Source organism: Notamacropus eugenii, chromosome 2 (assembly GCF_028372415.1).
Source record: "Notamacropus eugenii isolate mMacEug1 chromosome 2, mMacEug1.pri_v2, whole genome shotgun sequence".
NCBI classification, from domain to species: Eukaryota; Metazoa; Chordata; class Mammalia; order Diprotodontia; family Macropodidae; genus Notamacropus; species Notamacropus eugenii.
This window is the reverse complement of record NC_092873.1, coordinates 371,961,751-371,978,405: the sequence shown is the minus strand read 5'-3', so window position 1 is coordinate 371,978,405 and position 16,655 is coordinate 371,961,751. Positions and strand designations below refer to the sequence as shown.

General features: G+C 35.6%; 1 protein-coding gene across 2 annotated transcripts in view; it reads right to left on the bottom strand.

The window, feature by feature from the left end:
- GDPD1 (glycerophosphodiester phosphodiesterase domain containing 1) overlaps positions 1 to 16,655 on the bottom strand; it is a 50,087-nt gene that overhangs the window by 20,982 nt on the left and 12,450 nt on the right. For both annotated transcript variants that reach the window (XM_072646868.1, XM_072646869.1), the window contains one exon: positions 8,848 to 8,890. In XM_072646868.1, the coding sequence (XP_072502969.1) occupies positions 8,848 to 8,890 (43 nt within the window). The remainder of the gene's footprint in view (positions 1 to 8,847; positions 8,891 to 16,655) is intronic.

Here is a 16,655-nt window from a genome sequence, read left to right as displayed (position 1 = left end):
AATTTAGGATTGTGTGAGTTTGGGTTTTTAACATTTTAATAACTGTTAATATAACTGGCTTCCTTTGTAATTATATGTATTTTATTTTATACATTTAAAATAGGGGGTCCATATACACTGATGCCAAAGGGATCCATGACACAAAAATGGTCAAGAACCTCTGGTCTAGCAACACTTCTTCATTAAAAAGAAAAATTTACAACCACCATCAAAATCAAATAATCAAATAAGTATATAAAATAATAAATAAATCACACATGAAGTTGTAAGAATGTACAACTATACATTTTAACAAAATAAAATCAAGCAAATTAACAAAAAAAAACTTTACTGTCATCTGAAGTGCAATTTCTACCTTGATGCTTTTTGAAAATTATTCCCTGATATCAACCAGAAAAACTTTTCTCTTTAGCTCCCTGAGCACAAACATTAGCTTATGATACTTACTCCCTCTTACTTTGAGAATTCCATTTCTGACTAAACAACAACAGAATGTTATTTGAGCATTTGCACAATTGCTAAAGAAGAATGCACTTTAGTTTAAACAACTCATTTCCTTGGGAAGCCCACTTGGTTGCAGGGTTTCTATTTCAATACATGGTTTTCTTTTCTCTCTCTTTTTTAAGCAGGGGAAAATGTACAACTATTTATTCAGGATGAAACTTTGTTATGTTCTTTTCAAAATGTGGGAGTGGTCCCCAATTGATAAATGGTCAAAGCATATGAACAGGCAGTTTTCAGAGGAAGAAATTAAAGCTACCTATATAGAGTCATATGAAGAAATGCTCCAAATCACTATTGCTTAGAGAGACACAAATCAAAACAACTCTGAGGTACCACATCACACTTATCAGATTGGCTAAAATGACAAAACAGGAAGATGATAAATGTTGGAGAAGATGTGGGAGAGTTGGAACACCAATTCATTGTTGATGGAGCTGTGAGCTGATCCAACCATTCTGGAGAGCAATTTGGAACTATGGCCAAAGGGCAACAAATACGTGCATACCCTTTGACCCAGCAATATTGCTTCTGGGACTCTATCCAAAGAGATCATAGAAATAGGAAAGGGTCCCACATGTACAAAAATATTTATAGAAGCTCTCTTTGTGGTGGCCAAAAACTGGAAATCAAGGGGATGCCCATCAATTGGGAAATGGCTGAACAAGTTGTGGCATATGAATGTAATGGAATACTACTGTGCTATAAGAAATAATGAACAGGAAGACTTCAGAGAGGCCTGGAAAGACTTATATGAACTGAGTGAAAGGAGCAGAACCAGAAGAACTTTATACACAGTAACAACCACAGTGTGTGAAGAATTTTTCTGCTAGACTTAGTACTTCAATGTAATGCAAGAACTCAAAAAATTCCCAGTGGACTCTTGAGGCAAAATGCCTTCCACATTCCAAGAAAGAACTATGGAACTGGATAGCAGAATGAAGCAGACCATTTTCTTTTGTATTATGCTTTGTTTTATGATTTCTTCCATTCATTTTAATTCTTCTATGCAACATGACTAAGGTGAAAAAGTATTTAATAGGAATGTATGTGTAGAACCCATATAAGAATGCATGCTGTCTCAGGGAGGGAGTGGGGAAAGAGGGGGAGGGAGGGGAAAAAAATCTAAGATATATGGAAGTGATTGTAGAACACTGAAAATAAATAAAATAATTTAATTTAAAAAATGTGGGAGTGAGTGAAACATGGGAATATGGCATGCTATTTATACTACACTATCATGCATCTATGTAGTACTTTACTTAGCATGTAAATGATATAGTTTTCCAATTATCTTGTAAATTCCTAAAAAAAATAGCGATGATGAGGATGATAACAGCCCAAATATTCTTGTTTTCCATACTCCACAGTACATGACAGGTACATTACAGTTATTCAAAAAAAGAAATAAACCAGCTAAAGCCAAGTTTTAGGTCTCAAAATAAATGGAATTAGAAATGTTAAGGTACTCTCACCAAGAAGATGGATTTACTGTTATCAGCATCTATTAACCAACATGAGCTTAAGGCAGAAATTTAAGCATAAGGAAAACTGTCATTTTCTGTTTACAGATTGCTACTATCGAAAACTGAAGTCTTCTTATGAAACTCTAGAGACTGATGGGTATATTTTTTAGAAGATACGCACTGGAAAAGGCCAGAGCAACAAATCCAACATTCTCATTTTACAGGTGAGGAAAGAAACTGAGGTATGTTTATAACTTTAAAGAACACAGCATCAACTACTAAACACTTAACTGAGCTATAAAGTCAGAGAAGGCAAAGTAATAGTTTCTTATAGTTATACCAAATTCCCTCAAAAATATATATTACTTTTTAAAAATTCTAATACTTTCAAGGACTGATTGTGAAGCAACCCTCTCTCCCTCTTTTGGGCCAAGGTAGAGAGAGGGGAGGATGTCCATGTGGGGAGAATTACCAAACCCAAACCCTGTCACCTTATTATCGTGTGATCTGGGGCATATCACTTAATCTTTCTGCGACTCAGTTTCTTCCCTTGTATACATGAGGGATATTAAATGTATATATTTAGTAACAAATACATTTAATATATTTAATAAATATTTTAATGTAAATATGTATGTTAGATACATATTAAATCTATGATACACAATTCATGAACTTGACACACTGCTAAAAATGAGACAGTATATTTAAGATATACTTTGTTATCATTCTGGCCTTCATATTGTTTCAGGAATACAATATGCATCTATTTTACCTTAAGAAGCAGATAGGTTCTAGCTAAGTTTCCAATGGGTTGTTGATAGGGCATAAGAAAAAAACTTTCGGGAAGCCAAAGGCAAGGAAGAGCCATTCCCTGAGGAAAAAAAAATCTCTAGCTCTCAAGAAAAATGCATGTAGTTTCTGTTTGAAACTCCATTCAAATGTGATACTGTTACTTTATTAATCAAATGTTCTCAAGAGGGTTACATAAAATAAACAGATCAGAGGCTAGCATTGACTGAGAGCAAAAAACAATCTCCTATTGTTAATCACCTTGATTGTGCGCCAACCTGTAATTCTAGCTGTTACAAATACAATTTGCTTCCTTTCTTCAAGCTCAAAGTGAATTCCTAATAAAGGGAACTTTCCATAAAATAATAAGCAGTATCTATCTAAAACCTTCAGCAAGCATTATATGCAATGGGGATAAGCTAGATGCATTCCCAATAAGATCAGGGGTGAAACAAGGTTGTCCATTATCACCACTATTATTCAATATGGTACTAGAAATGTTAGCTGTAGCAATTAGACAGGATAAAGATATCCAAGGAATTAAAATAGCCAAAGAAGAAACTAAGTTATCACTCTTTGCAGATGATATGATGATTTACCTAGAGAATCCCAGAGATTCAAGTAAAAAATTACTAGAATCAAAGTGAATTCCTATAGGGACCAGGGTGCCCTATGGGTGTTCAGATATGATCAACTGCCCTAACAACCTAGTTTTATTAGCTCTAATGTAACAAGATCCCTGTTACATTATTCCCCTACTTTCCAGTTCCAAACCTAGTATGTGTAGGGATCTCTCCTCTTCAGCTGCCTTCTGCTAACACCGGTCTTTGCTCTTTGACTCCCAATTCCTTTTTTTGGGGGGGTGGGGGTGGGATATGGGAGACTGAGTCCTCTATCTCACTCAGGCTACAAGTGCTTGGGCTTTTCCCAACATGGCCCAAATCCTTATAATCATGGAAGCTTTAGGTCTGTGTCTATCTCTGTCTGTCTCTCTGTCTCTCTCTCTCTCTCCATACTGCACCACTTCAACTCTTCTTAGGCAGCCTGGTTGTTCTCCATCCTGGAAGCTCACTAGATTTGTGTCAAACTTATTGGATGCACTCCCACACCTGGCCTTCCCAATCCATTAAAAAATGTTTTTTAATCAACCTAACTTTTAAGTATCAACAAAATCAATTAAGTATACTTTACACTTTATTACGCTGCCAGGTAAATGGAAGACAGATTCTGTCCAGGAGAGAGACGAGATTGCAAAACCAAGTAGAAAGCTATTGCAATAGCCCACGTGAGAAGTGACTGGGCCCTTATCTGGAGAGAAAGACATATGAACTACAAGTTGTGGCAAGTGTTTGACAAAGTGGAGCAAAGGGAGCTGTTGACTGTGAGGTTACAGATCTGGGTGTAGAGATGATGACACCCATTCATAAAACTCCTGGAAATGTTGGGCATATAGCATGTATTTTCATCATTACTTAGACCTATTTACATTTGAATATAGGAACTCTAACATATAAAGTATTCATAAACAATCATTGATTCTATCTCCTCTTGGACTTCCATTCATTCTTATACATATGCACATAATACATATAATACATAATTTTCTATTAGTTCAATCAATCAATAAGCATTTACTCAGCAAGTATTGCAAGCAGGGCACTGTGCTGTACTAAGTGTGATGTGGATACAGTGACAAAACAGTGCAACTGCCTCTGCTTTCAAACAGCTTATAGAGGAGACCTGGGAGAAAGCTCACCTAAACAAGTGTATATATAAAATGTAAACACAATGAATTACAAAGTAGTTTTGAGGAGTCTAGCAGCTTAGGGAATCAGTAAAAGATTTTTCTTGCCCTAATTTTTGAAGAAAGCCAAAGATTGTAAAAGCAGAAAGAAAAGGAAGCAGTGCTAACCAGGCATGAAGAGAGAGGCAGAAGCGGCACATGGGATGCTATGTGAAGAATAGCCAGGTTGTCACTAGAGTTTACTAGGCAAAGGGTGGCATGGTAAGACCTGTAGCTTAGAAATATCCATTGGCAGCTCTAGGAAGGAAACACTGAAGAAAGGGAGATTTGTCCGTGAGAGGGCTATTACAATAGTCCAGGTGAAAGGTGATAAGGGCCTGATCTAGTCATGAAGGCTACAGAAGAGAAAGATATAGAAACCATATGACTTGGCAACTGATGGGACACATCAAAAGAGATAGAGGTTTGCTCTGAGATTGTAACTAAATGATGGCATGTATACATAAGTGTATAAAACTCTCAAATAGCATATATTTATTTATACAAAATATATTTTGGTCACTATGTAGACAACTGTCAGTCACCTATTATCATCCAGATTCTAAATTCTCAAAAATTTTGCTACATTTTTTAAAATTTGGATTGCCTATCACCAAAACTTCAGCACCTTTCAATCAACAAACATTTATTAAGCACCTACTGTGTGAGAGACACCGTACCTGCTCAAAAAACCCTAACTATTCCTGGTGCCCAAGTCAGGCAGATGAAGCACTAGGTTTGAAATCAATAAGACTCATCATTCTGAATTCAAATCACTTTAACCCTGTATGCCTCAATTCCTCATCTGAAAATGAGCTGGAGAAGGAATGGCAAACCACTTCAATATCTTTGCCAAGAAAACCCCCAAAACAAAGTCATGGAGGGTCAGACACAACTGAACAACAAAAATTCCCCCTCTTGGGCGAGACAATGTTTGTATGTAACAAGTTAATAATGCCTTGCACACAACAGATTCAAAATTTGGTTGTTATTCATAAGGTAGATGTTGCTTCCTCAACCTGTCCTAGAAATAATACAGTCATCACACAAACTCATAAATCAATCCCTCCACTCTGGGTCACACTTTTACATAAATTATCTGGCTTCAAGGTCACACCCACTCCCTAGGAAGTAGGTAATTACTCTCATTTCACAGAAGAGGAAACAAGCTCAGACAGATGAAGTGATTTAGCCCAATATTACACAGCTAATAAAAGTGGCAGAGCCCAGGTTAGACTTCTTTGGTCCAAGGAAAGGACTAGCTTTTCCTAATTGACCTAATTCACAGCAAAGCAAACAAAGAGCAAAGCAAATAGGAAGGCTGTTCACCTCCTCTCCAGGTATCCTGACTACTCACAGCTTTTAACTTCTAGGAGGGGAAAGATAATTATATAATGAAAGAATTATAATGATAGAAGCTAGGAGAAATATACTAAATATGCTAAGGAGAAGTAAAAACAAAAGAATGGTCAGTAAAGTGAAATTTGCATCCCAACACCTCTGAATCACAAGACAGAAAGATTAATACATAAATAAAAGGAAAAACTGAAATTTAAGGCAATTTTATTTATGTTTATAGAGAACTCTGAAGCTAGTAACTGACAATCTTTCAAAAAAATACATCTTCAAAGTCATAAGGAACCTAAAATAGTAACTTCCTTCTTTTGAAACACTAGAAAATTAAGAAATCCGAAAGGCTATACAAAGATTTATTGAGAAGGCTATATATAATTCTTTCTTATGCTTACTATTTGATTTGAATAACAGTACCGCTGAAGAAGAAAAATGTGCTCTTTTAAAGAAAATGTTTTACTTCAAAAGTGCTATGTCTAACAAGAAAAAAAAAATCACCCAAATGAGATACTTTTTGATAACTGGGAAGAATTTCAAATGATAATTTTCAAAGACCAAACCACAGTCATTACAACATCTGTCATCTAAAACCTGCTATCTTTACAAATGACTCCTTAAATACATTGGTTTTGATTTATATTACATAGCGTTTTGGGTAAGTACTTCAGAGAAATAAGTCTGTAAAAAACACTTTAACATACAGAATGTTGAAATTATTCCAAGAGAAAGGCAGTACAACTTTCAAAGAAATGTCAACAAGAATTTGACACTTAAAAATCTATGCAAAGATACCACTTCCTCCTTTCCAAGGATAAGGAGAATTTAAATAAAATAACTTAGATAAAAATTTGGGGGCCACAGATCATCTCATATGAGTAGAGGGTTACAATTTCATGAGGATGAAATAAATATTGTAAATGGAGTAATTTAAGGCTGTTTTTCACTGTACAATGACAAAATCTCTGTCTTATTTTAGAGAAAGAACAGAGAATTTTAAAACATAAAAAGAAATTATTTTTTAGAGAACCTTGGAAAACAGAAAAGCAGAACCACTGGACCAAGTAAGAAAACAGACAAAAAGGGGGAAATAATTTTCAAGAAAAAAAGTATTTAAATAGGCCAGAGAGAAAACCAAAAATAAATTCCAGATTTCCTGGCCCACTGTATCTACTTGTACAAATACACATAGATTTGCCAATATGTGCAAAAAAAGACTATTTTTCATATAGACAAACTATTTCCTTTCACATGGTTTTTAAAATATTTCAATTCATTTTTGGCTTGTAAGGAAAAAGAAAACAAACCTAATTAGTAACCATTTAGTCAATTAAGACAAAGAACAAGGCACTTGAGCTTCATGTCAGTCTCCTCTTTCTGCTTCCCTGTAAAGTTCCTAGAAACATACACACTACAACTTATCTTTTCAAAGAAGACAATAAAAGTAAACTTTTAAAAGGCTAAAAATTCTAGGGAAAGTTCAAAGGGGCTAGAGACACTCATTTCTATAAATTCATTAGTTTGATAGACAAATAGCATAATCTTCTAAAAAACAACAAATCATATCAAGTGTTTTAATTCTTTCTCTGGGACTAATTAGCATCAAACAATTTGTTCATGGTTATGTTTTCTTTAAGCTTGAAAAACCATAGTTCCTAATTTTTCAGCTATACAAATGCTCAACATTCTTTGTAACAAATATTTAATGATAATTTTTTAAAAATGAAGTCTTATAAACAAGGGACAAAAGACATAAAATATAAAATAGATAATTTCAATTACATCAAGTTAAAAAGCTTTTGTATGAATAAAAACAAAAATAAAATTAGAAAATAAATGGTAAAATGAGAAAAATATTTGAAACAAATCACATATCCCTGATAAAAGTCTAACATCCATAATTATGCAGGGAATTGACACAATTGTGTAAAAACCCAAATCAGCCATTCCCCAACAGAAATGATTAAAGAATGTGAACAAACAGTTCAAAAAAAAAATTTGTGAACTATAGAGTACCACATCAAAATATAATCCAGATCTCTAGTGTAAGAGAATGCAATTTAAAACCATTCTTGAGATCTCACTCCATGCCATGGAAATTGGCAAAGATGAAAAACATAACAGTTGATATTGAATGGGCTGTGGTAAGAAAGGCACACTGATGCATTGTGGCACAGCTGAAGTGTCCAACTATTTTATATTTCAAGCTGGAATCATGCAAGAAAAGTGATTAAATTGTCCACCCTTTGACCTACCAATCCCACTACTGGACACAGACTCAAGGAAGTCAAAAACATAAGCAAAGTTCTAATAATACCAAAGTATCTATAGTGGCACTCTTTAAAGTACCAAAGAACTAGAAACAAAGTGGGTGCTAATTAACAGAGGAATGGGGTGAAAAACTATAGTATTTGGATATAATGAAATGGTTTTGTGCAGTAACAGATAGTGAATATAAGGACTTCAAAGAAACATGGGAAGATTTCTATAAAATGATGTAGAATGAAATAATGAGAACAATTTTACACAATGACTGTAACAATTAAAGATCCCTAAAAGGAAGGTGAACAAAGGATTAGTAAATGAAAAATGGAAACATCAATGAAGGTTCTGGAGTCTGGAGAAGAAATGAAACACCTCCTTCTCACAGAAGGGAAGTGGAAGACTGCCGGGACAGAAAACCAAATAAGTTGTCAGGTATGGTCTTTGTGTGTGTAAGAATACTTAATTGTTCTCTTTGTCACAAGGGAGGGGTCAGTGAGGAAAACGGTAAAAATAACTGATGTAAAGAGCATCAATAAAAATTTTCTTTAAAAATAATCTTATAAAAACAGGGCTGCTACCACCGCTACCACCACTACCACCACCACCACCACCTATCTTATTTCCTTGGTGAAGGTAAGTCTCTTCCACTATAAAAGCATATCTGACATGAGTCTCATTTTACATACTTACTGCCGAAAGGCTGCCATTGTGTTCTCCAAATTCTCTCCAGCACCTGTAGAAATATCAAATAAATGATCACTGATTCATTTTACTAATAAAAAAGTGCAATTCTTGTCTAAATTGCTGCATTTTGAGAAGATCAATCCAATTTGTCTATGGACATTATATAATCATCAAAATGCAACCTAACTCGAAATACAGTGTTTTAACAGTTTAATGTTTATTGAGCTTTATTTCTTGAACTACTTTCAGGAGCAAGTAATAATTAAAACACGGTCAAGGCAACATTAGCAGACAGAATAATTAAAATGTCCTCCAGCGACCCAGTTACACATTCTTGCTTTCTTGTGAAAGAAAGGATGACAAAATAAGATGGTTTACATTACAGCAAAAATATAAAGAAACATCAAATGTTTAAATGGAATTAATTTTTGTAAGCCTTTACAGGCACAGAACAAAAAAAAAGAAAGAAAAGTAGTCTAAAACTAAAGTGACTACAGTTCAATGGGAAATTCAAAAAAATAGCCTCATACAATGAAAATTCATGATAGTTAACAAAATGTCTGAAAACTAAAAAGATTAACAAAGATTTGAACAGTTACAATATGTATATGGGAAAACATTGTGGCAACATAATAGAAATAGGAAACCAATTTCTCCATAGCAAGAAGACACACAAAGTTTTACCTCCTTGAGGAAAGTTGTATTGAATGATTTCATAAGTTATTGCTTCAAAGTACATTTATAAGTGCATTAGATGACCTTTTAAAATTATTTGTTTTCTGTTGCTTGTGAATTAAAAAAAAATCTAATAAAAAATAATCTAATAACACATGGCATTCAAATGCAAGTTTCACGTAATGTACTTGAAATTAAGAAGTTGTGCATGAAGGCAAAACCAGAATAACTCCAACAGTGGATGATACAAAGTAGAATAAGGAAAGAAAATAATTTTAATCTCAGTTTTCCTCCAATAGACATCAGAAAAGATTATAAAATAAATGAGAAATAGCCCCTACTTACATGGAACTCAGTATAGCATATGAAGAAATGACTAACACATAATCATTTTTCTTTATTTTTAACATTTATTTTTAAAAATTTTGAGTTCCAAATTCTCTTCCTCCAGCCTTTTCCCCACCCCTTGAGATGGCAAGCAATATATCAATTATATATATTAAGTCATGCAATTAACAATGTTGAAAAAAAAGCAAGAAAAATGAAGTGGAAGAAAGTATGCTTCAACCTGCACTCACAGTTCATCAGTTCTCTCTCTGGAGGTCGAGAGCATTTTTCGTAATAGGTCCTTTGAAATTGTTTTGGATCACTGTTTTTTGTTGTTGTTGTTGTTTTTTAAATTGAATTACTTAATTTGTTTCCAGTGTTCAACAATCACTTCCATATATCTTAGATTTTTTTCCAATCTCTCCCTCTTATTCCTCCCTCCCTCCCCCTATTCCCTCCCTGAGTCAGCATACAAAATTACATGGTTGACACATACATGCCTATTAAATGCATGTTGCATAGAAGAATTAAAATAAATAGAGGAAACCATAAAACAAAACAAAACATAACATAATACAAAAGAAAATTGTCTGTGTCTGTCTGTGATCCAATTCCATTGTTCTTTCTCTGAATGTGGAAGGTGTTTTGCCTCGAGTCCACTGGAAATTTTTTAAGTCCATGCATTCAGTGAAGTACTAAGTCTACCAGAAAAATTCCTCACACACTGTGGTTGTTGATGTGTACAGAGTTCTCCTGGTTCTGCTCCTTTCACTCAGCATCAGTTCATATAAGTCTTTCTAGGCCTCTCTGAAGTCTTCCTGTTCATTGTTTCCCATAGCACAATAGTATTCCATTACATTCATATACCACAACTTATTCAGCCATTCTCCAATTGATGAGTATTCCCTTGATTTCCAGTTTTTGGTGACCACAAAGAGAGATGCTATAAATATTTTTGTACATGTGGGACCCTTTTCCATTTCCATGTTGGATCATTGTTTTGATCAGAGTGATATAGTGGATAGTGCTGGGCCTGGAGACAAGGAAGACTGACTCATCTTCGTAAATTCAAATCTGCCCTCAGATACTTACCAGCTCTGTGACTCTGGGCAAGTCACTTAACCCTGTTTGCCTTAGTTTGCTTACCTGTATAATGAGCTGGAGGAGGAAATGGCAAACCACTCCAGTATTTTTGCCAAGAAAACCCCAAATGAGGTCACAAAGAGTCAGACACAACTGAAAACGACTTAAGAACAACAAAATCTTAGGAAATTTCTTGGATCATTATCTCGATCAGAGTAGCTAAGTCTGTCACATTTGATCATCCTTATGATATTGTTTCTACTGTGTAACATGTTCTTCTGGTTCTGCATATTTCACTTTGCATCAGTTCATATAAGCCTTCCCATGTTTTCCTAATACCATGCCTCTCATCATTTCTTATAATATGATAGTATTCCATAACAATCATCTACCATAACTTGTTCAGCCATTTCCATATTGATGTGTATCCCCTCAATTTCCAATTCTTTGACACTACAAAAAGAACTACTACAAATATTTTTGTACATATATGTTGTTTTCCTTTTTCTTTGATCTCTCTGGGATATAGACCTAGTAATGGAACTGCTAGGTCAAAGGATTTATGGACAGTTTTATAGACTTTTGGGGGACATAGTTCCAAACTGTTCTCCAGAATGGTTAGATCAGTACATAACTCCATTAACAATGCATTAGTATATCCACTTTTCTATATCCTCTCCAGCATTTATCATTTTCTTTTTCTGTCATGTTAGCCAATCTGACAGATATGAGACAGTACCTCAGAGTTACTTTAATTTGCATTTCTCTAATCAATAGTGACTTAGAGAATTTTTTCATGTGAATATTAATAGTTTTGATTTCTTCCTCTGAAAACTACCTGCTCATACATATCCTTTGGTCATTTATCATTTATCATTTATTTTTATAAAATTGGCTTAGTTCCCTAAATATTTGAGAAATTAGGACTTTATCACAGGAACTTGCTAAAAAAAACTGTTACCCACTTTCTTGCTTCCATCTAATTGTGACTGTGTTGATCTTATTTGTGCAAACCCTTTTTAATTCCACGTAATCAAAACTATCTATTTTACTTCCTATGATGCTCTTTAGCTCTCATTTGATCATAAACTCTTCTGTTATCTATCTATAGATCTGAAAGGTGAATTTTTCCATGCCCCCCTAGTTTACTTATGATATTACCCTTTATGTCTAAATCATTTATCCATTTTGATCTTACTTTGGTATGTGATGTGAAATGTTGGTCTATATCTAGTTTCTGACAAACTGCTTTCCAATTTTCTCAGAAATTTTTGTCAAATGGTGAGTTCTTGCCCTCAAAGCTTTGATCTTTGGGTTTATCAAATACTAGATTACTATGATAATTTACTATCGTGTATCTTGTCTATTCCACCACTCTATTTCTTAGTCAGTACCAGACTGTTTTGATGTCCCAAAAGACTAATTATAATTTTAAGCTTTAATTGCTTTAGAAGATTCTAGTAGAATGTACAGAAGAGATAAACCACTCATCTAGGTGGGTAGTTTGTGGGGCAGGGGAACCATATCTTTCAATGGGCCTGAAAGAGAAAGATTTCAACAAACATCTACATGGGGAGAGAGTATAGTGTTCACAAAGGAAAAAAGAAGAGTGCATACTAGAAGAATTCAAATAAAATATGTAGTATATGAAAAAGAGTCCTACTAGTAACATAAGTAATTATAGATAATCTGAAATGACAGCCTGAGGAGTATGTGTGCTATTCAGTAGCATTGGGTTAGGGGAGAACTCTAAACAATTTGGGAAGGGCAGTTTTATAATCAAACCTATGCTTTAGGAACTATCTGGAAGATGTGAAAGATGGAAAAGTTATGAGACTGGGAGCATAGAAAGCAATGAGAAATAGGTTAAAGCTGGAAGGAAAGTGGAAGATAAGATAGTGTAGAGGTAGCATCTAAAGGATTTAGCTATGGTTTGGATTGGAAAGAGTTAGGAAGGAATATCAAAAATGACAGGTTTCTTTAAAAAAAATTTTAGTTGTTGTAATCAGCCAAGATCTGCCTTCTCCCCCTCCTCCCCCACTCCCTGAGTTTATGAGAAAAACACAACCTTTAACAAACATGTGTAGTCAATCAAAACAAATCACTACATTGGCCATGTCCAAAAGGAAAAAAGAGGTCTCATTTTGCATTCTGAGTCCTTTACCTCTCTTTCAAGAGGTGGGTAGGATGCTTCATTAGTCCCTTGGAATCCTGATTCTTCATTATGCTAATAAGAATTCAGCACTTTAGTATTCCATTCATATTTACAAACAATAAATTGTTCATCTATTCCCCATTTTATGCTTCCCCCTCTGGATTCCCACTTTTGCCATCTCAAAAAAGATACAATAAATTTATTGCATATTTTTGTACATTCATGGAAGTTGTCTTGCTTAGGACTAATCCCTTTTTTAATCTGTCCTTTCTCTTATCCTCCCTCCCTCTTTCTACTCCTTCCCTAATTTTCTATTGAGTGAACTGTTTCTGCACACACAAACTTAACTCTGTACACACAAACTGTGAGTGTGTCTGTGTTTATTCTTTCTTTTGACCAGTTCTGAAGAGAATGAGGCTTAAATGACAAGCTGCTTCCCCCCTTTCCTCTTCTTTGTTTGTGTAGCTGTCTACATGTACTCCCTCATGATGTGAGATAATTTTCCCTAACTTTTCTTTCCCTGCTCCCCTTATCCCACAGTGTACTTCTCTTCCCCCTTTTTCCATTCTTTTCTTAAGATCATCAAGACACTGTCTAATTGGATTTATTTGAACCCCGATGATGGTAGGGTTCAGAGTATCATCTCCCCATATTTGAATGTAAGCAGTTTATCCATATCTAATTGTTTATCATTGTTTATTTATGTTTATCTTTTTACGATTCTCTTCAGCTCGTTGAACTTCAAAGTTTCTGTGAAGCTCTGGTCTTATGAGAAATGCTTGGAAGACTTCTATTTCATTCAAGATCCACTTTCCCCCTATAACATGATACTCAGTTTTGCTAAATAAGTTATTTTTGACTGTAAGCCTATAATATGTGTGTGCACTCACCCACATGTGTGCACATGTTCATAGATATATCTATTTAGAGACCTAGATATATATCTTCTTTACTTTCTGGAATAGCATAGCCCAAGCTCTCTGCTGCTTTATAGTTTGGTGACTGCTAAATCATGTGTCATCCTGATTGTGACTTCTCAGTATTTGAATTCTTTCTGACTGCTTGCAGTATTGTTAATTTGTCCTAGAAGCTCTGGATTTTGGCTATGATCTTCCCGGGAGTTTTCATTTTGGAGTTTTTTTCAGAAGAAAACTAATGAACTCTTTCTATTTCTACTTTGCCCTCTCATTCTACAAGATCTGGGCAGTTTTCTTTTAAGATTTCTTGAAACAGGATGTCTAGAGAGCTTTTTTGGTCCAATGATATAAATTTTAAAAATCTGTTTTACAGGTTAGTTGTTTCTGCTATGAAATACTTTACATTTTCTTCCTCAATCTTTTGACTTTGTTTTAATATTTCTTGTTGCCTCATGAAGTCAGTGGATTCTATTTAGTCCATTTATATTTTCAAGGAGTTTGTTGCTTGATTGGGCAAGGTTTTATACTTCTTGTGCCAAGCTGTTAACTTCTTTTTCCACATATAAAAAGATTTAATTCATTTTTTTTCTTATCTCATCCTTCATATCTCTTTCAGTGATTCTGGTTGAGTTTGTGCTCAAGTTTTGTTTTACTCTGAGGCATTGCTGGTAGGTGTTTTAGAGTCATTATCTTCTTCTATGGTTGCATGTAGAGCATCCTACCACTATGATAACTCATTATGATGAGGTTCTTTTATTTCGCTTGCTTATTCTTCCAGCCTATGTCCTAACTCTGGACCAAATAACAACAGTACTAGCCAACACACATATAGTAACAGGCACCTTTTCTGCAGGGAAGGTCTGGGTTGGTCCTGTTGCTACCTTCTGGCAGTATAGTGTTATGTTATTTCGGGATCTCAGGGACAGGCTGGGGACTTACAAATATTCAGTATTCCATAATGCATCTGATGCAGGGCAAAATCAGTTTTACATCCCTTTGTCTGAGTTGTGCAAGTTCTTGACCTGGACTTGGGTCTGAGGAATAGTAGATTGCTACTGGATTCCACCCCTATCAGTCAACTGGAAAGCTCTGTTGGCTCCAAGTGGCAGAATTATAGGCTTTCCTTTGTTCTGAGTTTCCTGCCTTGGTTATTCCTCTGCAGGCTGGGCTAGATATTGGAAGTGAGAACCTGATCTCAGCTTGGAGTCTAGAGCCGTATCACTGCTGAAAATGGTCTTGGAACTTCCTCTTTTCTCAGTACACCACTCAAGGAGTGCCACCTGGAAGAGGCAACACTTCTGCTTTGATCTGACTCCTCACTCTCTCTAGATCTGAGACCTGGGATTGTATAATGAGCAACAAAGATGTCAGCTGGCACCCGTCCCCATGGCAGTGCCCCAGTGTGGGTCTAAATGGGTTCTAGAACAGGTCTTAGATTTCCTTTTGTGCTGTTGAGTTGCTTCCTCCTGGGTATAAGAGGGCTCTTGACCTGACCTTGTCGCCAGTGTCTGCATAATTCTATCTCCCTATGCTGACCAGGGCTGGACAAAGGACTCACTGTCTTTTTCTGGACCTCTCCATCAGAATTCAGTCTGGTGCATTTTACAGTCTGTTTGGAGGTGTTGTGGTCTAAATTGCTTCCTTCTATTCTGCCATCTTGGCTCTACCCCTCCATGATTAAGATTTCAAGCCCAGGTAACTGGGAGAATGATGGTTCCATCAACAGATAAAGAAAAAACTGGCAAGAGATCAAAATGATATGTCCTGTTTGAGACACAAGGGGATAACACAACCTCTAGATAGAGCTATCCCAAGAATGTTGGGAAATGCCACATAAGAGCCAAGGGGGGAGTTTAGGGCTTGAGATAATATGCAGAATTTATAGTCCACAGCAAACAGCTTAAAAGTTTAAGGTAAACAACAGAAGGAATGTAGAGAGAAAAGAATGTGGAAGACAGAGCCCTGGGAGAAAATTACAGGTAGGGCATTGGAGGAGAAAACATAGTGACATCAAAGCATTTATTAACTACCTACCGTGCACCAAGCACTGAGTTAGCTAAGCAGTGGGAAAACAAGGAAAGGTAAAAGCTATCCCCAATCTGAGGAATTTACAGTCTAATGGGAGGAAACAAGAGGTAAACAACTACATTCAAACAAAAATAACCAGGATAAATTGAGAAAGCAGAATCAGGAAAGGTTTCTTGCAGGTACTTTAGCTGGGACTTGAAGGAAGCTAAGACCCAGAGATGAGGATACAAAGAGTTTAGGCATGAGGATGAGTCAGTGAAAATACACAGAACTGAAACATGGAACAGTAAAGAGACCAATGTAAGGATATGTGGAAGAGAGTAAGGTGTAAGAAGAGTAGAAAGGTAGGAAGGACATTAAAAGTAGAAAAGAAGATTTTATATTTGTTCCTGAAGGTATAGTAGGGAGCCACTGGAGTTTAACTGAATAGGAAAATGATATGGTCAGACCTGTGTTGTAGGAAGATCACTCTGACAGCTGAGTGGGGGATAAACTGGAGTGGGGAGAGACTTGAGGCAGGGAAGCCAGTCAACAGACTATTGTGAAAATCTGGGCCTGAAGCAATGAGGGCCTATACTAGGGTGGGGGTAGTGTCTGAGGAAAGTGAAAAAGATTGAGCGGGGAGAAAG